At 41.4% G+C, this 22,751-nt stretch overlaps 1 protein-coding gene across 2 annotated transcripts in view; it reads right to left on the bottom strand.

Annotated features, from left to right (window-relative positions):
* The window catches only part of FAP (fibroblast activation protein alpha), a 185,783-nt gene that overhangs the window by 128,744 nt on the left and 34,288 nt on the right, over nt 1–22,751 (bottom strand). For both annotated transcript variants that reach the window (XM_030209580.1, XM_030209581.1), the window contains 4 exons: nt 13,567–13,661; nt 13,383–13,457; nt 4,295–4,347; nt 4,133–4,205 (listed from right to left, as the gene is read on the bottom strand). In XM_030209580.1, the coding sequence (XP_030065440.1) occupies nt 4,133–4,205; nt 4,295–4,347; nt 13,383–13,457; nt 13,567–13,661 (296 nt within the window). The remainder of the gene's footprint in view (nt 1–4,132; nt 4,206–4,294; nt 4,348–13,382; nt 13,458–13,566; nt 13,662–22,751) is intronic.

Below are 22,751 nucleotides of genomic sequence, written 5' to 3'. Positions count from 1 at the left end.
GCACATCCAAATCACAAATACATGAATATTGCAAGGAGGCATGGTGTGGGCATAGTTTGGGCAGGACTACGGTAGAGCTAAAACATAAGGGAGTAATTCTATAACTGGGTATTCTCCATTTAGATGCCCTGGGGGCAGGTGGAAGGAGCCTGCTGAAACTCAGATGCCTAGCTTCCATTATAGAATATTACTGGAATCCAGTATCAGTGTGCCTAACATTTAGACCCCCCCCCCCCCCCGCCACACACACACACACACTTACACCAGCTATAGAGCTGGCATAAGTAAGGCACCTATGTCCTAAGAGTAGCTATACTAGGTCAGTATCCTGTTTTCCAAACAGGGCCAAGCCAGGTCACAAGTATCTGGCAGAAACCCAAATCATGGCATCACTCTATACTACAAATCCCAGGGCAAGCAGTTGCTTCCCATGTCTGTGTCATTAGCAGACTATGGACTTTTCCTTTATGAATTTGTCCAAACCTTTTTTAAACCCAGATACACTAACCACTGTTACCACATCCTAAATGCAGCAGCGCCACCCATGTTCAGCCCATGTGTATGCCCCCTTGCAAATATGTGCTATGCAAGATAGCCACATATTTCCAGAATAGTGCTCAGGCAGCATATTCAGGAGTGGAGGAGTGGCCTAGTGGTTAGAGCACTGGTCTTGCAATCCAGAGGTGGCCGGTTCAAAACCCACTGCTGCTCCTTGTGATCTTGGGCAAGTCACTTAATCCTCCATTGCCTCAGGTACAAACTTAGATTGTGAGCCCTCCTGGAACAGAGAAATACCCAGTGTACCTGAATGTAATTCACCTTGAGCTACTACTGAAAAAGGTGTGAGCAAAATCTAAATAAATACTGGCATATATGCACAGATATGCTACTACTCTAAGGGGCATATTTACTAAGCAGCATAGGTGCATACACACACCCAATGTGCACCAATTCAGAACTACCATGTGGGATGTCTGTGTGGCTTGTTTACTTTGCATTTTTTACAAGTACCCATGCCAGAAAATATATTTTATTTTCCAGCGTACGGCGCTAACTGGGTGGTAATCAGCATTGTACACGCACTGATGATTACTGCCCGGTTAACACGTGAGACCTTACCGCTAAGTGGCGGTAAGGTCTCACGCCCAAAATGTACGTGTGCCAATTTTCATTTTGCCATAGGTCCATTTTCAGCCAAGAAAAAAAGGGCTTTTTTGCAGGTGCGCTTAAAAATGGACCTTCGTTCACGCCGTAGAAAAAGGACCCCTTAATGTTTACATGCACGATAGGCACATAAATGTTAGTACCTAGTTGATAGAATTACCCATTAGATATGCATTTCCCATTTCAGAAGGGAAAAGCATGTTTATGTCCACTGGATATCTAGGTTGTAGAAAGGTGCTCGTTTTGTGCAATGCCCTACTATTTAATTTATTCATCAAAAACATATTCAGGTTAATATTCAAAGTGATTTAACTGGCCAGAAAAGGCTCCTGGCCGGTTAAATCACCTGTTTGGGGCTAACCGTCAATTTTTAGCGGCACTTAACTAGTTAATACCACTGAAAATAACCCGTTAGCACCAGAAGTGTAGCCAGGTTGAGACGTCGGGGGGAGCGAGAACAGACTGCGTAGGCATGCATAGGCATGACGGACCGGTGGGACCATGTACAAAAATAGGTGCCAGTACCATCAGAAGTCCATTTGGGGAAGCAGCCAATCCCCTGGCGACCCACCTAGCTACACCACAGGTTAGCACCAAACTGAAAACCAGCTATTTTGAGGGCTTTCCGGGGGCAGAGTGGGAACTTGGCTGGTTAAGTGCCAGTATCTAGCACTTAACCAGCCATGTTAATCACATAAATAAAACTGCATAAAAGTCAGTCTTATCTTATGATTTAACCCATAGCTGGTTTTGTGCTGAATATCGTACTTAACTGGCTATGCATTAGTTGGCTCCGGAAACTTGGAATTTCAATGCCAGTGCCTGGACATGGCCTGGTATTGCATTTCTGGATTTAATGCCAGAAGGAAACAACAAAAAAAGCAGATAAGTGTTTTTTTTATCCACTTATCTGCTTTTTTTTGTTGTTTCCATCTTGGAGTTTGCAGATCGGTTACCCTGTTGTTTTAATGCCAGAAGGTCAGCAAAATGCTGATTGCCACCAGCTGAATATTGGGCTCTTAAACTTTGCTTAAGCAAATCACAAAATACATACATAATCCTTCAGTTAAAACAGAGAAATAAAAACAAAACAAGTATCATGAATCAATCAAATTAAGAGAAGGCCTGCGTAAAAAGATATGCCTTAAGATGCTTTTTAAGTACAGACTCTGTTGGGATTAATCTCACTCAGCTCAAATGGCAAAGTATTTCACTCCTGCAGACCTGCTACAGAAAAGACCCCCCAACAACATAGCAGAAAGATATGGTTTACATTTCATTAGCATAGTCTGACACTGTGTATCTTGAGACCGTAGAGCTCTAGAAGGATTAAGAGAAGTTGCCCCCTTAATCTCCCAATGTTTTTTTTTTGTCCTCCCCTAAAGGCAAATTCTGTCTGGCACTGTTTTAAGCTTTGGGAAACATACATGTTTATATTTTTTAAAATGGCAGATATATAAGTGTATCTTGCCATACTGACCTCATAGATATTATAGATGTTAACAATTGCAAAATGGATGCTGACATCATAGGAAGCCAGAACATACATGTCTATCCCTGCATGTATGTTAGAAAAGGCTCTATGTTGGCAGATCATTTTCTAAAATACTAGCAGAAATTGACACAACTCAACTTGTCTCAGTCCCAGTATATATGTTTTTTTCTAAAATCAGCTTTCACATTTTAAGAATGGGATAATCTGAGATTTCCCACAGCATTCTGCATCTATTCTCCACTTTAATTCTTACACTTATTAATTCTTACACTTACCCTTCTCTCTCGTTATCTACCTCACCTTAAGATATAGTTCATAGTTTAGTGTAGGCTTGTCCAACCTTTTTCTATCAAGGGCTACATTATATATTTTTTTTACATTCAGAGGGCCAAACCTACTCACCATCATATTTTGCCACATCTTTTGTCAAATAGTGGTAAAATACAAAGGCGCATTGTTCTCTCTCTCTCTCTCTCTCTCTCTCTCTCTCTCTCATGTAATCCCCCTCCCCATCTTCAAACAGTCTTTTTCCCCTCACTTGGCTTCAGCTGCAAAATAAGCAGCAGGATTCCTGCTTCATCACCATGACACAGCTCTCTACATGACTGAGCCATGTGGTACCAGAAGATTGGGTTGGTCTTGTGGTTTCAAGTCTTATGAGGCTTGAAACTGCAAGACCAATCTGAACTTCTGGTACCAGGTGGCTGAAACTTACAGGGAGCTGAGTAATGGTGGGGAAGCAGGAATCTCACTGTTAACACCATGAAAACGGACAAGCTTCTGAGAGCCAGAACAAAAGCACTTTGTGAGCCAGATTCCAGCCCAAGGGCCATAGGTTGGACAAGCCTGGTTTAGTGCATGTGTTGAATTTAAGCATTTCACTGAGAAAGTAACAGTACAATCATATAATCATATTTCATGACATTAACAGATTATAAAATATATCATTTAGAGCCCCTTTACCAAGCTGTGGTAAAAGGGGGCCTGCAGTGGCGTCGGCATGTGGATTTGCTGTGCACCAAGGCCCCCTTTTACCGCAGCTAGTAAAAGGTCATTTTTAGCCCAAAAAAAGAAATGGCACTGTGCTAATCACAGAGATTGGTGTAAGGCCATTTCCGGGGGGGGGGGGGGGGAGCTCTTATCGTCACCTATTTAGGTGACGGTAAGGGTTCCCACGCTAACTGGGCAGCTCCATACCTGGTAAGCCCCGGCACTACAAAAATTTAAAAAATATTTTTGTTGTGCCAGAAATGTTATGCGCAGGGGGCAGGAACTACCGTCGGACTCCTGTGGTAGACTGGCAGTAATCCCAATTTGGTAAATGGCAAAGCAGAGGTAGTTCTACCGCCGCTTTATAAAAGGGCCCCTTAGACAATTTCAGTGACCATTGCCCCACCCCCATGAACACACCGTACCAAAACATCATAATTTTTTAGCAGAGCTATTTCAACACTGTAATAACAATTCACTGACCAACTTATGCCCTACAGGTGACCAGGATATGCACTGAATACCATGTGGCAGTTCATTTTTTCTCACAACATCACTGAAATAAAACAGAATAAAAGTCATTGGACATGCAGTGTTACACAACAGCGTGTAATAAGCATGGTAAAAGAAGATCTCAATGCTGACCCATTCTCGATATCATAAATGTAGTATGAAGCCGTGTATGAGTATCGCCATTGCTGTAAAGACAAAGATAAATAAAACATTATTACCATGCAATATCATGTGCTATATCGACAAATGATGACAGAGAAGGAAACCCGATCATTGGAATATATCAAAATAAATGAAAATCCAGATAGTATTGCATTAGCCTATACCCCTTTCTGTATATTAATCTTAAAATCAGACACAGGAACTCCACTTATTGGTTAAGATACTGCTATTTCATTATGTTGGTGTTTCGACCTGGTTTGGCCTGCATCTGATTTTTAAATAACCACTTCAGAGCAGCTCAGCCACATGCCCAAACCATAATGCCCACTGCTACAGTGATGGCTATGAGGGTAATTTTATACAGGGGTATGGTTCAGCACTATTTGAGAGGAGGATAATATAAACATACATATTGCATGACACATGCTCTTTGGTGCACACCCTGTCATTTTCTTATATATTGTTTGTAGAACTTAGGCATCTCTCTTTATGCTACATCCTAATTTATAAAATAGATGTAACATTTATTTTTGTCCAGTTGGGTCTATGTGCTTCTTCTAGTCTGCTGCATGCATAATTGTGCCATGTATTTGCTATCTCCATATTAGCTTCTGCCAACTCCATCTTTTTAAAATCTCATCTGCTTGTGCCTGGACAAGTAGCTTAATGGGTTAGTGCAGTGAGCTTTGATCCTGGTGACCTGGGTTTGATTCCCACTGCAGCTCCTTGTGACCTTGGGCAAGTCACCTAGGGGCCCTTTTACAAAGGCATGGAAGGGCTAATGCATGGATAGTGAACGACCAATAGGCACTACCGCTGGGGTAGCGCATGTGCCTGGTTGAAAATCTGATTTTGGCGCATGGGGGGAGCATTCCTGGTGGTAACCAGCAGTGTGCCCATGTTGGCACACATGGTTACCATGTGGCTAGCGCTGCATATGTCTGGTAGCGCTATAGAAATGATTAGTAGTAGTAGTGGAAGGTCAATAGTATTTCCTGAGCCTTTTTAAGTGGTTCACTTGTGTTGCCTTGTACTGCCTGCAGCTTCTGAACTAGATGCCAGTAGTGTAACCTCATTACAGTGATGATAGTACGATTTGTATAGCGGAGAAATATTGTTCCTTAGAGGATCTAGGTATGGGCAAATGATGGGAATCTCTGGAGACCAGATATAATGCTCGCTCTAAATGTTTGATACTCTTTAGACAGAGCCCTTTGCACCTCTCTTTACTTTCCTTGTTAGTGATGTCTTTTAATGAACTGTAGGAGCCTAGTGGTAGCCATAGTGGCTGAAGGTTCAGGATGGAACACAAGTATGATGGATCTCTAAAGTGGAAGTTGTAATATTTATTACTCTTGTTCTGTCCTGTATAGATATGAAAACTTGACTATCTAAGAATAATGTACTGCTATAGGTATAAAAATTTGACTACCTGAGAATCATGTATTGCTACATTAGGATATTTTTGCTAGTTTAATTGAGACAACTGTACTTTGACCCAGTTTTTGTTACTGAATTATCAGACTGTAATCCATTTCAAGCATTTGTGGGTGTCAACGGAATAAAAGTCCTAGATAAAATAAAGTAAAGTGGTCCAATGAATGAAACCTTCTAATAATGTGTGCTTAACATGCAGAATTTTTGTTTACTCCCTGAAATGGCTAAGAGAATATCCGTGATGTCATTGTGCATTGATAAACAAAATGTTGTCAAGAGAAGGTCAGGTTGTAAAATTTTAATTAATTTGGTGCAGGTTTGCGGTTGTTATTACAAAATGTTTAGGAGGTTCACTTTTCTCCAGATTCCAGACATAGTGTATATCTATCCACACCAGATGCTGCCCTCCATGGGGAGAGAGGGAAGCACACCTACCATCTCCATTTCCAAAACCCCTGGAATGCTGGTTGCATCAGATGGGTGGGTGGGGGATGGGTAGGAGCAGAATGGTCACCTGAGTTCAGGGATAATATTTCCTTCAGTGGAGATGCTGTTCCTAAGCCACATTTCCAACAGATCCTATAACCTACAGGCTTCCAACTGTACCACAATCATTAACTAAGGACCAAGGAAACTATCACTGACAGAGGAGAGAGGTAAGTCCACAGGCTGTCTTACACTTCCCCACAGCCATAGACGGTCGGTGGCCCAACTGTTTGGGGAGGCTAAAGGGGGCGGGGTTAGGGGTGGGGCCAGGAGTGGAGCTTAAATCCATAATTGTCTGATAACACACAGAAAAAATAAATAAATAAAAATAAAAGTCACAATTAATACCTTTTATTAAATTTAGATATTAGATATGTATCATATGTCAAAGAATAAAGTGGTTGCTCAAAGCATATTCTAACCACAATCGCTCAACTGCAAAACACTATGAACAACTTTGTCCAAAAACACACTCAGAACCTTACTGTACCATAAATATTACACTGAGCAGACCTAATACACCAATATACCACCCATACGGAAAATGCAGACTGTCAACAATATGAAACAAGGGATCATATCATCACAATTCTCATGTAGAGCCACAAAACACCCTAATTCATGTTTAATGTGGGATAAAATGCCATAAATAAGTAAATAAATATAAATTTTTAATGTTGAGCACCTGATTCTCAAAGTGGACATATTTCAAACGCTACAATGAAAATAAAATGATCTTTTCTACCTTTGTTGTCTGGTGAATTTTTCTGATCATGCTGGCCCAGTATTCGTTCTGCTGCTATCTGTCCTCAGTGCAGGTCAGGAAGTCATCCTCGTTAAATATCTCCCTGGCAATCCAGGACACCTCCAGCCAACCCCCCCTGCTTTCCCAGCAGTAAGGTAAACAAACCATAAACCAATTTCTACAACTGCTAGAGGGCTTTCACCGCAGCTCCTGCTGTGAGGATGGAGGTAAATCAACAATTTAATCCCCTCAGAGCAGCTGGACTCCACAGCTGATCCATTCTGCTGCAGCAGGGGGGAGGCTTAGCCTCTCCAAGCCTCTTATATCGGGCGCCTATGCCCACAGCCAGAATTTTGATCTCTCAGGATTTCAACAGAACCTACACACCTTTATACCATGATCTTGGATCTGCTCCCTGGTAAACACATCTTCCTACCCAACCTATACAAAATTATCCCTCACTTGGAAAAGCTGATAGAAATATGATGAGGAATGTGTAATTGTGATCAGCTAGAAGCTATTCAGGGCCTCTGTGATACTTGCAGTTTACATACTTTGCTCCCAGAACAAAACAAAAGTGAATTCTACGGATTGTGGCATAACAAAAAAGGACCACCATGTCACATTCATCAGCCATTTTGTTTCCACCAGTATTTCCTGTTTGTTTTGTTACTGATTTTTTTATGTACTTTGGAGGAAGAGGTACGGGGGAGTTTGATAATGTAAGTGAGTATCCCACATACCAGGCTCTTGTGCTGATCATCGTGCTTCAAGTTATTGTAAAAGATTGCTTCATGATGGAATAGTAGAAACAAGTATCATAAAATAAGATAATTTGTCTGCATTGCACTGTAGCTAGAATTCCTGTTGCACAGGAAGAACTTCCTGTAAGGTTTAGGATACCTTTAGCCTGTTCCCAGTGAATGGATGGTATAGCAGCTGAAAAGCTGAAGCTATACTTTCATTATTGCTCCCTTTTGTAAGTTCTTACTGGTATCATTCCAATTAGTTAACTTGTGTTCATTGCTCAGGCAATGAAATTACTTTGTGTGAGGTCCAATAACACATTCAGAGGCATAGCTGTCAACGTGGGCTACCGTTAAGACATGTTATTTTATCATTAATGCGTGCTGTTTTAGCACAGGTCCCACTTTATGCAATAGTGGGTACCAAATGCAAAAGTGCAGTGGTGTTGTTTGATTTGTGTTGCTGTTTCACTCTGGCTTGCTTGTTATGAAATTGCAGGTAGTCAGAATATTGGAATATATGTATGTGCTCACATGCACACGTATATATCTAAATTCTGGTCATTTAAACGTGTTCTTTGCACCTAAATGTTGGCATCCTTCTTATAGAATTAGCCCCTTATGGATTAAGGGGCAGATTCTATATATGGCGCTTAAAAAATCTGCACGGAAAATAATTCCACCTATTCTATAAGCGGAGCCTAGATTTAGGCACAGTAAATTGAATATGCTTAGTTGATATCCTAGTGCCCAAAACTACACGCATTTATTTACACCAGCGAAAATGTGGCATAAATCCTGGTGTGTAGATTTAGGCACAGAGGGTCATATTCTATAACAACGTGCATACATTTGGAATGCCAATGAAATGCCCATTTCCCCGCCCATAACCACTCGCCTTTTTGCCTGCATGCATTATAATGTAGGCACAGTGCATTACAGAATACACTTAGTGAGTTGTGCACGTAAATTCTAATTATTGCAAATTAGTGCTCAATATTGCTTGTTAAGTGCTGTTAGCAACACTGAATGGTTTGTTAAGCCAATTAAGTTGCATGCATTGTTATAGAATACCCTTGGATTTTGGCATGTAGTGCTAGGCACGCTATATAGAATCATCTAGGGGTATATCCATGAGCTCACTTCTTTTCAGAACTCTTATATACCCTCTTGAGCTTCTTTTAGAGGTTAACTGCGATATAACTAGTGACAGGCACAAGGAAAAGCCTTTGGTTTGATTTCATCATGCTTTAACAGTGGCCGTTTTCATGGCATTTTCTTGTTTCTCTGTTTTATATTAATTAAAAGAATATGTTTTGTCTCAAGAGCAATAATAACCCCTTGTTGACATATTAGTTGCCCGGATAAATGATAAGGGTGCAAATGACATGGTAAGACAGTCTCAGTCTGGGGGCCACATGTAAAATCTAGGAAGGATGCATTGACTTTAAGTAGACAAATATTTTTGCAGGGCATTTCACAGATATTAAATTCTGTTTGTCATTTTAGCTTGTTCACAATAGCAATATAAAGCTCTGGGGCTTACAAGGACCGTTGCCCTTCATCGTTCTGCCTGTAATACTCTGGAATGAACACAAATGATGCTGTAATGTCCTTATGATTTATTTGAGTTATTATAAGGCAAATGCAGGAGTTATTAACATAACAGTGTTTCAAGAAGCATAGAAAATCTGGTCATTTAAAAACACTTAATGCAGTGCTGTAAATGGAATTTGTTTGTCTGCATTTTAATTCTACACTAATTATGCACAAATTATTTCAGACAGGGCAAAAAATAACACCTAGCAATAGTAAAAACATGAAATATCTATTCATGTCAGTAACCAATCATTATAGTCAGAGTTTTTCTTAAACAGCTGCCATGACAGCCAAAACCTATCAAGATATTCACCTCTCACCATCACTATCTAGGTACTGGCTAGATCAGAATACCCAGATAAAGCGTTGCGTGTCAGAACAAATCCAAATAACAAGGATATCCAGCCTGCCACTCAGATAACTTAAAACAATAATGCAATAGACCTATCTAAATAAACAAGTACTTAACAAATTCTTAACAATAAGAAACAGTGCCTACATATTTCATCATTCAAATTAAATATAACAATTCCATAAATTATATAAATAATAAAGGAACAAAAATGTTTATAAATATTTAGTGCAATGTACTCAGTTCACCAGTGTAATCACCAATAATATGAAGAATGTAAGACCTTGATTTGGAACCATCATAGAACATTATCTAGCTTATTTTCGAAAGGGAAGGACGCCCATCTTCCGACACAAATCGGGAGATAGGCGTCCTTCTCCCGAGGTCGCCCAAATCAGCATAATCGAAAGCCGAATTTTTGCGTCCTCAATTGCTTTTCATCGCGGGGATGACCAAAGTTCACGGGGGGGAGGGGGGGTGTTGGCAGTGTACAGAAGGTGGGATGGGGGCGTGGTTAAGAGATGGGCCTCCTTGGCCCATAATGGAAAAAAGAAGGGCGTTCCTCACGAGCATTTGGTCGACTTTACTTGGTCCATTTTTTTTCACGACCAAGCCTCGAAAAGGTGCCCGAACTGATCAGATGACCACCGGAGGGATTCGGGGATGACCTCCCCTTACTCCCCCAGTGGTCACAAACCCCCTCCGACACCCCCCCAAAAATTAAAAAACATTTTTTCCAGCCTCTATGCCAGCCTCAAATGTCATACCCAGCTCCATCACAGCAGTGTGCAGGTCCCTGGAGCAGTTTTTAGTAGGTGCAGTGTACTTCAGGCATGCAGACCCAGACCCAGGCCCATCCCCCCCCCACCTGTTACACTTGTGGTGGTAAATGTGAGCACTCCAAAACCCACCCGAAACCCACTGTACCCACATGTAGGTGCCCCCCTTCATCCCTAAGGGTTATGGTAGTGGTGTACAGTTGTGGGGAGTGGGTTTGGGGGGCTCAGCACCCAAGGTAAGGGAGCTGAGCACCTGGGAGCAATTTGTGAAGTCCACTGCAATGCCCCCAGGGTGCCCGGTTGGTGTCCTGGCATGTGAGGAGGACCAGTGCTCTACGAATGAAGGCTCCTCCCACGACCAAAGGGCTTGGATTTGGTCGTTTTTGAGATGGGCGTCCTCGGTTTCCATTATGGCCAAAAGCCAGGGACGACCATCTCTAAGGTCGACCTAAATGTTGAGACTTGGGCGTCCCCGATCATATTATTGAAACGAAAGATGGCCGTCCATCTTGTTTCAATAATACGGGTTTCCCCACCCCTTCGCCGGAACGTCCTTAGAGATGGACGCCCTTAGAGATGGTCATCCCCGTTCGATTATGCCCCTCTATATGTTCCATTAAAACGAATAAATGAAAGTCAAATATTTACATTCCATCAATCACTAATGCATAAATGTATAAATGAATACTACAAAGTGCAGCCAATACATATATACACATTTATGTGCGATAACTGAATTTATTAGGGCATAATTTACTATCTTGCAGCAAACCCAAATTCGCAATCAAAAGATCTGTGAAATGTCTATATATTGTCCACACCCATCAAACCTGACATGGAAAAAAAATGAAAACCAGATGACATATTGATGGAATTGTATGATTGATGGAATTGTAGTAATGACTTCTGTGCAAACTGTCCCAATCTAGTAAAGCAATTAAGAATCCATGACTTTAAGTGGGTGCTTTCTAGGCTCCTAAATATAGGTGCTCCTTTACAGAATTGCCCTCCATGTGGCTATTTCAAAGAAACCTTGGGTACAAGATTTCTGAGTACTTTTGCACCACATACCTTGTAACCAATTTTCAAAAGTAAAGAACATAGGTAGCAAGTACTGACACTTGCATTAGTTGCAGGTGAGCTGTATACTAGAATATATGTGAATAGATTTGAAAATGAAATGTATGTTTTATTATCTCAGCATATCTGCATCACCAAAACAGACAATATTTGCTACAATTAAATCTTCCTGCTAGGTTTAACCAGTCTGAGGGCTGCAATTTTCACCATAGGGAATCTAACTAATCAGGCTGTTCTCTTGCATTGATCAGTGTTTTTATTTAATTTATTATTTATTTATTTTTAGAAATTTGTTACATTTTGTTTCAATATAAGCTATTTTATAACAGTAACATAGTGGATGATGGCAGATAAAGACCTGTATGATCCATCTAGCCTGCCCAACAAGATACCATATGTAATGAGTTGATGATGTGATACTTTATATGTATACCTGATCTTGATTTGTACTTGCCATTTTCAGGGCATAGACCATAGACGTCTGCCTAGCACTGTCCTTGTTCTAGATTTCTGAAGTTGTTGAAGTCTCTGAAAAGCTTCACTCCAGTCCACCCAAATCTATCCAGCCACAATCAGGGCAGAGACCTTAGAAGTCTTGTCCAGCACTGGCTTTGCTTCTCAATTTGCAGTGTTGCTACCTAATCTCCACTAAGCATCTTTGGATCCATTCCTTTGTGTTTATCCCACACATTTTTAAATTCTGTTACCATTTTTATCTCCAGTGGCGTACCTAGTTTGGTTGCCACCCCTCCTCCAGGTGTGACACACACACACCACCCTTCCTCCTCCAAGCAAAGGGATGCACTAAGCAGTCATGCAGCTGTCAGCTCTGATGGTCCCCTGCCCCCTCTGATGTCAACTTTCTGTTCTAGGGCAGGGGACCGGCAGAGCCGACAGCATGCAACTGTTCAATGTACCCCTTGCTGCCTGAACCAAGGGTGGAACGCACAAAACGTCTCCCCCCCCCCCCCCCCCCTTGGTACACTACTGGTACAGACTAGGGAGATAATTCTATAAAAGTGTTCCTATATATAGGCACCCATATGTGACCACGTATATGCCATAGATCTGTTGTAAGAGCTTGCACCTAAATGCCAGAGACACATGCATAATGTTTAGTATTCTACAAGTTACACGCATAAGTGTACTATATAACGTGTGTGCATATTTACAGAATAGCACTTAGGCAAATTTTTGAAATATATGCTCATATGCTATTATTCTAAACATATTTGATCCATAAATGTTAGTGCCCACTTTGTGGAATTACCCTCTAAAAGCTGACAATCAGCCCCCAAATGTATTTATTTTTGAAAAGCCTCCCTGGGCTTCTCTTGTGCTTCCCCCACCCCTTCTATGCATACTACCATATGCATAGAAGGAGCAGGTATAATTAATGATTGTTCCTGTCCTAATTAGATCCAAAGATAGGGTAAGATACGGGAGGGCATGGGCATTTGAGAGATATAAGAGAATCCTGGAGGTCTTCTTTAAAAGCTTGGGGGGAAGGGGCTCTGATGAAAGAAACAACATGAAAGAAAAAATGCAGCTGAAACTAATAAACTTATACACATTTTAAGAATTTGGGCACATTTTTTATGATATCACAGTGGAGTTTTACTAGTAGTTTGTTAAATGATGATAATTTCACCAAACAAAGAGTGTAGTAGGCCCAGGATGGAACAAACTACACTATACTTTTCATTTGGTTGTATTTGGATTGTGTTGCTGGATTGCGTTGCTGCTTTCACCTGACTCGCTTGAAATGATGATAAGTTGCCAAATATCAATTTAACTAACAGGATAGCATGCATATGAATGAAATAATAATTACCTTTCTGTAATTGCTTTCCAAAGATGCAAACTTTCGATCAGAAGACAGCAGTATATTGGTGGCATTAAAATCATCCTTCAAATTAAAGAACAATACAGATAGTTAGAAGAAGCCACTTGTAAGCTTAGAAGGATCAAATAGAAAAGCACTCTCATGGTGTATTAATACTTTGAAATATACGTGCCATTGTTCTGTTGGTCAGGATGACAGAAGTGCCTCCAGTTTCGATATTATACAGGATAATATTGCCATCTTTAGTTTTGTGGACATATTCATGTTCTACAGAAAAAAATAGGGAGAGTGAACATGGTCAGGTTACTGTGCATTCATAATATAGGGCCATACTGTGTTTTTCCCATAGACATGACATGCCTGTTCAAAACCCCTAGTGATGCTGCTCTTTTTTTTTTTCTTAATTTAGAATTTCAGAAGTATATAGTCCATAGAAAATATCAAGAAAATTTAAGAAAAAAATGACAAATACAAAACATATATAATTTTTTTTAATGCACAAACCCACATTAAGGGAAGCAGTTTGAAAACCTTAGCCCAAAAAGTTAAAGAAATTATTGGGATCGAATACAAAGCACTATCTAACTATGGGACCCTTTTACTACTATAGCAGTGAAATCTGGGTTTAATATATTTTATAACATGGGACTTTCCTGTGTGCTAAACCCGGATTTAACATGGTGTTCTATTAGGTTTTTTAATTTATGCAAATTTCTAAATTACAATCAAAGAACATACTTTGAATAGGAATCAAATGGAAATTAACACATAGCAATAATCAATGAATCAAAAAGAAAGTCTTATAACTCCACTTAAATACTCCACTTTAGAGATGAAGGTAAGGCAAATTTCCAGAGGAACATGGTGTGCAGAAACAGTGTTTTGGGTCTCTAAAACGTACTGAATATTTTCCTGCATTATGTTCTGAAGTGTATTTCTCCTATTTGGCCAGCAGGTGGTATTTCTGTGCTGTAAAGCTGTATGGGTCCTTTTACTAAGCCGTGTAAGCACCTACACATGCCCAATGCATGCCAAATGGAGGTACCACCCGACTACCGCATGGCTCTTGTGGTAATTTCATTCTTGGCGCACGTATGATATGCATGTCAGAAAAATATTTTTTATTTTCGGGTGCGCGTAATGGATACCCGTCAAGTGGCATTTGGTGTGCATAGGTCATTACTCCGCTAGGTCAATGACTGGCGGTAAGGTCTCAGATCCAAAATGGACGTGCATCAATTTTCATTTTGCCACACATCCATTTTCAACAAGAATTTTAAAAAGGCCTTTTTTTTACAGGCACGCTAAAAAATGGATGGCGCATGCCCATAACCTGCAACTACACTACTGCAAGTCATTTTTTAGTGCACCTTTGTAAAAGGACCACTATGTTTTTTCTTTAGTTTGACACAAACAGGAAGCAAGAAGCAGTACATATTTGAAACATTGTTGACTGGGCTCTGATTGGCCCAGGAGCTCATCTCATTTGGACTTTACTGGTTTTGAGTTCAGTCTTAGCCCAGGAGAAAAGAGAGGCAGATCTGTTTTCTGAGATTCGGTGAATTATATGTCCTGATCTTCCCAGGTACTGTTTAGACAGTATGCAAATGTTTAGTTAGCATTATAATTGATCCATAATTCAGGTACCTGTTATTGTTTGCTGATTGCACATTTCTTTTGTTCATTGTTCTAGTGTGACAATAAACCTGTTTAGTTTGTTGACTCTGCCTGTCTGGACTGATAAAGAATCCTGGTGGTTTCTGTGTTGGGTCTGTGAGCACTTTCTGGGAACTGTGGGACCACTGTGAGTGTAGCTCCAGTAAACTAGAAATCACTGGGAATAATTTGAGAGCAGGAGACTCGCCCAGAGGCAGTTGTGACCCAGTCGGTGGGAGTAGGGTGCTAGTGTAGAGCATAAGCGGCAGGTGCAGGTGGACCTGAGCTGTGCTGGGGATAGACCCTCTAAGTGGTCTCAGGGTAACCCAAGATGGGTGGCTAGGCGTTTCGTGACACATGGAATAAATAACAAGGAAAAAACAGTGGTTAACAGATTTTTTTCTTATCAAAAGACTTGAGTGGTGACAGCATAATAAGTCATAACTCAGATGGCAGTATTGGAGACCCCTTACCCTGAGTAAATTGTTGCAATTGAGACAGATCATAAAATATATTGGAATTATCCTCAAGGAGAACTACATATTTACAAGGATAGTGATGCTAAAATTTAGCTCCAAGATCAAGAACCTGCTGTCATAAATAAAGAAATTTCTTCCGTCTAGTTTGAGTCCATCTTGAGACTGCCTCCAAGAAAGTTACAATCCCCCCGATATTCAAAACCATTTAACTAGCTTGAACAGCACCTGTACGGTTGAATGGTACTTAACTGGGTATCTGGCAATATTCTGCGGGGGATAGCCGTCTATTCTCCACTGAATATTCCTGCTTAGTGTCTAAGAGATAACCAGCTATATCACATAGTATAGCCAGCTATCCCTGAACATTCAGCATATAACCGGCTATTGTAAGCGGCAACATCAGGCCATATAAATAAATTGAATATCTTTGGCCGTTTTAAACTTAACTGGCTATCTCCGCGTATTAACTTAGGTGGTTAAGTTTAAACCAGCTAAAAATAAACTGGATATTCAATGCCAGTCACCAGAAATGGCCCAGCATTGAATATCCAGGCTGACCGCCAACCACGGGTGTTAGCCAGGCTCCCTTCCTCAGTCTGAATATTGGCCTCAATGTTTTTAGGGTTTAAAAATATATATATATTTGTAGGTGATGTGCTAATGTTACCATTAGTGCATGAGACCTCCAAAAAATTAACAAAGGAGCACAGGAGGTGAGGTGCTAGGGGCTCCCTCATCAACTCTGCATTATGCAAATAATGCACACTAATCATAATGCACTAGCTGGTTAACGCAGGAATGCCCACTCTCTGCCCACAGCACACCCCCTCCAAAAATGCACAGGTTACTCACGCACTGACAAGACAAATTACCACAAAACACTTTAATGTGTTTGCAGTATTCTGTTCTCTTTCACTAACCTCAATTTAAAGGCTTGGCGGCCTTTAGTTAAAGGGTTCCTATTAGTTAAGACCCTTTCTACCCCCATACTAAGCACTACTCTCTGGTTGATGTTCACTGACAAAATTTTATAAATGTAAAGGATCAAAGAACACATAATTCTTATCCTCATAATAAGATACTCACAAGGAAATAAAAAAAAAATACACCCCATAGCAAGTACGCTAGCCTTCAAGGCCAAAAAATCTTCCAGACTAATTGAATGTTGCAAGACACATCAGGGAATATCTGTATCCTCTGTACCTGAAGAGCTTTTTATTGTTAAAATATGCCATATCTGAAACACTCTGGAAAATAATCAGAAGAGTGCCCTCACTGCAGATGAGGGTGAGCCATAAGAGTTGAGTCCTTCAGCTAGTACTGACCTGATTGAATTTCTGGAGAACTCCCAGGTTGATATATTGACCTCAACCCTTTCATCTACGCAGATGATATTACAGTCTACATCCCATTTCACTCCACTGTATCAGAAGTTGCTAACCTCATTGATGCCTGTTTCTCCACCTTGGAGCATTGGGCCCGGGTGTTGTGCTTCAAACTAAACAGGGAAAAAACCCAGTGTCTTATCCTCTCGTCCGCTCACGCCCACATATCTGACACAATGCTTCCAGTATTGGGCTCTGCTCTTCCGATTGCTAACAGCCTGCGACTTTTAGGAGTGCACCTGGACTCACATCTCCAGCTGGCTGATCACGTGCATTTGGTCTGCAAAAAAATGTTTCAGGCAATGTGGAGGCTTCGGCGCATAAGACACCTCCTTACCAGAGATTTGTTCCGTACCCTTGTTCACTGGCTCATCCTCTCCCATCTGGATTATTGTAGTGGAATTTATGCGGGCTGCCAGGCCTCTTTGTTGAAAAAGTTCCAAACAGCTCAAAATACAGTGGCGAGACTCATCCTTAGAGAACGACACTTTGCTCACGCCGAACCTTTGAGCTTTAAACTTCATTGGCTGCCAGTACAGGAGCGCATTGCCTTTAAACTTTGCTCCCTGACACACAAAATCATTTATGGGGCTGCCCTGGATTACATGCTCCCCTTGATCGACCTTCCGCCTAGAAATGCCAACCCTGCTGCTCGGTCCTATCTCCACCTCCACTTCCCAAGCTGTAAGGGTGTCATGTACAAGAAGATCTTCACCTTGTCCTTCTGCTACTGGAGTCCCAAACACTGGAACGCTCTACCTCGCCACCTTAAAACTCAAGAGGACTGTACCCTCTTCAAGAAGCTGTTAAAGACCTACTTCTTTGCCAAGACTTACTCTCTAATTTCCGCTGTAGATTGATGCACCTCCCTGTCCCTTCCCTGCCTAGCTCACACTGTTAGATTCTCCTCCCCCTTTTTGCTTCTTGTATGCTTTTCTGCGCTTTTACCTTTGTAATTCTTATTTAACTTTCTGTAAGCCACATTGCGCCTGCATGAGTGGGACAATGTGGGATATAAGCAACCCATAAATAAATAAATAAATGGGGTGGGAAGTATCACCCCCATAAAATGTCTTGCCTCCCCAACCAGACCAAAGGCCCTGTTTACTAAGCTGCGCTGCAGGCACGCTAGTGTTTTTAGCATGTGCTACAAATGCTAGTGCACCTTAATAAACAAGGCCCCAAGTACTACCTGCAAGCTGATCTGGCTTGAGCTGCAGCCTTGGAATCAGCCATGGGTCACAGACATGCAGAGGTTCTCCCTTCTTCCTTCCTACTGCCACCAGGCCTGTGCGATTGAAACCTGTGTTTGAACTGCAGGATTTTGTGACTTATTTGAACTGCATAGGGCTCCAGAGTCACAAAACCCCATGGTTCAAACATGCAGGCCTGGAGGCTGTAGAAAAGAAAAAGGAAGAACCTATGTGAGTCTGCAACCTGTGGCTGGTACCAGGGCTGCAGCTCCAGCTAAACTAGCTGCTGGGCCAAGTTTGTGGCCACAGAGGAGAGCGTTAGGAATCCGGGACCGGGCCACTGCAGCTAGAAGTCCACATAATTAGAGTAAGCAGTGGCAGCAAAGCTAAGCAGGAAGGCCAGTAATTAAAACAACACAGCTCAGGGCCTCAGCTTTTATGTGCACTGAAGGCAGGCTGCTTCCACACTCACTCCATGCAGACTTCTTATTACAGAGTGGGCGGAGATGCAGCCTTCCTTCACTGCACACAGAGGCTGAGGCTCCTCCATGCTGTGTTCTTGTTTTAACTGCTGCCCTTCATATTGAATTGCAGCTGTTTGTTCTGCTATCTTCTGGCCCATGCCACGTTGGTAAGGTGAGTGAAACAAAAGACAGTAGACTCCTCGGGGGGGGAGGGGGGAATGGGATATGCCACACCATGGAGGGGAGCAGGCAGGGGAACTGAGTGGAAGATGCCAGACTACCAGGGAGGTGAGGAAGAAAAGGAGAGAAAGGAGATGTTTACTGTCCTAGAAGAAAGGGAAGGAGATATGCCAGACTAGTGGTGCGGGGGGGGGGGGGGGGGGGAAGAAGAAGAAAGAAAGGAAATGCTGGACTGCTTGGAGAAGAAAGGAAGGAAATTCTGGACCTGGGAGGATGAACAGGAATATTTTGGACTACAAAGAGGGATACTGGACTATGGGAGAAGGGAGGGAGTGGGGAAAAGGAGAAGAAGAAGAGAGGGAAAAGGCAGATAGATGCTAGATTATGGTGGTGGAGGGAAAAGCAGAAGAGATAGGGAGATGAGCTGTGAGGATAGACAAAGAAAGGGAAGATGCTGGATTAGGAAAGATAGGAACCATGATGACGTTACCATGTAGGTTTGTCAAGGAGTTGAAAGAGAGGAGAATGGCAATAGACCTGGGAACTAAAGTAGTAAATGGGGTAGTTAGTTGGAGACTGCGTGGGAGTAAGAGACAGGAGAAAGTGACTAGAGGGGGTGATCAATAGAGAAGAAGCTGTGGATGGTGAAGTGGTAAGAGACAGAAGAAACTATATAATGGCTAGGATGTTATGGGTGAGTACAGGGGGTGGAGATATGGTAATTCAAAAAAGAGTGAAAGAAAGGAATAAGAAGCTGAGGATGAAGTGAGACAAGGATATGGGAAGGCTAGGGAAAAGGGTAAGAATGAAGACATGGACTAGGAGGGAGGTGAGATGGAAAGTTGATATGTAGCTGAAAAGTCACAAGAGGGAGATTTAGAACTTGAGCGGATAGAGAGGCTTAAAAGGAAAAATGGAGGAAAAAATTGAAAAAGTTCAGTGTCCAAGACAGATATGGGGGAGGAATGGAAGAAGTCAGGAGAAGAGAGAAAAAACATCAAATAGCAGACCTTGGAATGAGAGTTAGAAGAAAGACAGAGAAAGGTAGAAAATAGCAACTGGGACCAACACAAATGGAAAAATAAAATACCCAGGCAACAAAGGTAGAAAAGAGTATTTTACTTTGAATGTATTAATTAGACTATGTTAGCTTTGGGAAATATGCATCTCTGAGGTCCTTCCATTTTGCTGAATACAAATGGAAATGCATTTCTATTTCTCCAGTGTTGCTGTGCATGGAGAGTCGGACTTTTGTGAGATTTCCAGTTTAATTTGGCCTTCATATCTGTCACTAACTTACGGTACTATGTTCTCTATTTGCTGAGGGTCTGTCTGTTGTTTGCTCTGTGACTGAGGTCTGGTATTCTTCTAATAAGTAGTTCCTGTGTAAGGAACTGTAGCAGTCTCATCTGCTGTACCCCAATAGGCATATGGGTGACCCAATAGGAGGAATATGGGTGTTTTAGGACCTGGTGTAATTCCAAACAAGGGAAAAAATGTAAGATAGTAGGGCTGAGAAGTCCAAAATATCAAGAAGACTGAATGGACTTGACGCAATCCTGCATTTCGGCGCAGCAAGCTCCTGCCTCAAGAGTCAGAGATATTCCAGTCTATTTGACAATTGAAAATTGATAGCCAATGAATGGCAGTACAGGTATATCAAGCGGAAGGAGTAGTGATGGTAGCAGGACTCTTCCACAGAAGACAAGGAGACGAGAGTTCTAAATATCAAAGTTTCCTCACCTTCTGTGGAAGAGCCCTGCTACCTTCACTACTCCTTCCACCCATTTCCCTCTATGTAGTGACACAAGGTCCTCTGCTCCTGCGGTTCTCCAGTACAGGTACAGTCATTAAATCACACTATATAACATAAAGCTGAAATGATGTTTCAAAATTATGACACAACGTCATGTAGAAATAAGAATGTATATGTGTCAATAAAGACAGCATAAGAGCACATAAATGATCTAATTTCTACATGTTGTTGTTTCATCATTTTGATAGTGTTTCAGATTAATGTTACATTGTGAGTCTATTCAGTCTTTTTGATATTTTGGACTTATCAGCCTTAGTATCTTACATTTTTTTAAATATTATAAATTATTCCCCCTGATTGGAATTACATTGGTTTCCTCCGATTGTTTTTCTTTGTTCTTATGTTGTGCTTTGGGGGCAGTCTTCTTCTTTTCATTAGGACCTGATGTAACATTTGCATTGTTGTCTTTTCATAGGTTGGGTTCTTGCACTTTGAGTCCTAGGAGTTAGTGCTTTTTTGATAAGGTGTTTCCTATACAGGTTCCAAGTATTATTTTTGCAGGCTTGCATGTTACTTCACAAGGGGCGTCCTGCTCATAACATCCAAAAATAAAAGTCCATCTAACAGCCATTTTCAAACAGGAAAATACTTGAGAAGGACATTCTTGTGCTGAAAACATCCAAAATGAACAGCCATATATATATTTGTAGCCATGTTGTCTGGTGTGTGTGTGTGTGTATATACTGTATCTATACGTGTGGCGTGTACCCGTAGCCTTTCTCCCTCCCCCTCTCCTCCACCCACAAATATCTGCCTGCCTGTTTTGTCTACCCAAGCATTGGAACCTGATTCTTTTTTACTCCACAGCAGCAGGAACCTGTCATATGCAAGCAATGTGAATATGTTTGAAATGCAATGACAAACAATTCCTGTATCTCATGAAATTCAGGAAGTGCCTACCCTCAAGTTTCAAACATGTTCAGGATACCAGTTGCTAGATATGAAGGAGACATATTGGTTGGAAGCAAAGGAGATGCCGCCATTACTTTTCTTATAAATGGCAGAAAGGTTGGCTGAGCCAAGGTTCAAAGAGCTCACCTCATTCCAACACATGTGCAATAACCCTTTAACAATGTTTGGGCATAAACTCCTAATTTGTTATTTTTGTTACATTTGTACCCCGTGCTTTCCCACTCAATGCGGCTTACATGGGGCAATGGAGGGTTAAGTGACTTGCCCAGAGTCACAAGGAGCTGCCTGTGCCTGAAGTGGGAATCAAACTCAGTTCCTCAGTTCCCCAGGACCAAAGTCCACCACCCTAACCACTAGGCCACTCCTCTACTCCAATCCTATAAGGGACACTCATGGCCATGAGCATTTTACTTGGCCAAGCTCACAGGCACCTTTGGAGTTAATTTTGTTTGCTGTTAGCTTGTTGCTGAGAGGGGAAGGTGGAAGGGACTGGGGGATACTATCAGCTGGTTGGATTTGGCACAAGAGAGGTTGGGAGCTTGATATTGTTAGATTTATAAGAGGGGGAGGGATTTTATCTGTTTGTGTGGTGTTGGGGTGTATCTAGTGTTTTAGCACATGCTCATTTTTAGTGCACACTAAAAACGCTAGCATACCTTAGTAAAAGTACCCCTAAGTTAATAAAAATTTTGGTCAGTTCTCAACCATCAAATAATATATTGAAATTTGATCTATTAAGCTCCTCCCAACATAGATTCCCATATTCCTATAGTACTGAAACTTTACTAATAGCTTTAACATTGAGCATCAGGAAATTAATTGGGTAAAGGGTACCAAGCAGTCTGGCTTCAATTTGACATTTCAGCAACATTTGACACTGTAAATCATGAAATATTGCTTTGTAAACTTTCTGAATTGGGGATCTCAGGTCGCATTTTGAACTGGTTTGAAGGAGTTTTGAAAAATAGACGCTACCAGACTCTTAAGGATGGTGTTTTTTCTCAGGCCTGGTGTCCACCTTGAGGAGTGTTCTCCACAGTGTTCTCCACAGATTGAATGTCTTTGAAGGCTGAGACAACCTCTGGGACTCAATGCTTCTCAATTCCTGCCTGAGCATGGAACCTCAGATCAATATCACATTATAAGAGGTTTTTGTTTTAACTTTGGCAATTGAAATCGGTTTGTTCTTATTTTCTTCAAGACCATTTTAGGTTGATGATGTTGATGGTGATTTTGTCTTCTTTATATTATTGTAACTCCTTATATTTAGGA

Source organism: Microcaecilia unicolor, chromosome 7, assembly GCF_901765095.1.
Source record: "Microcaecilia unicolor chromosome 7, aMicUni1.1, whole genome shotgun sequence".
NCBI lineage: Eukaryota > Metazoa > Chordata > Amphibia > Gymnophiona > Siphonopidae > Microcaecilia > Microcaecilia unicolor.
Note: the sequence above shows the minus strand (reverse complement) of the source record. Positions and strands in the feature narration are given on the sequence as shown.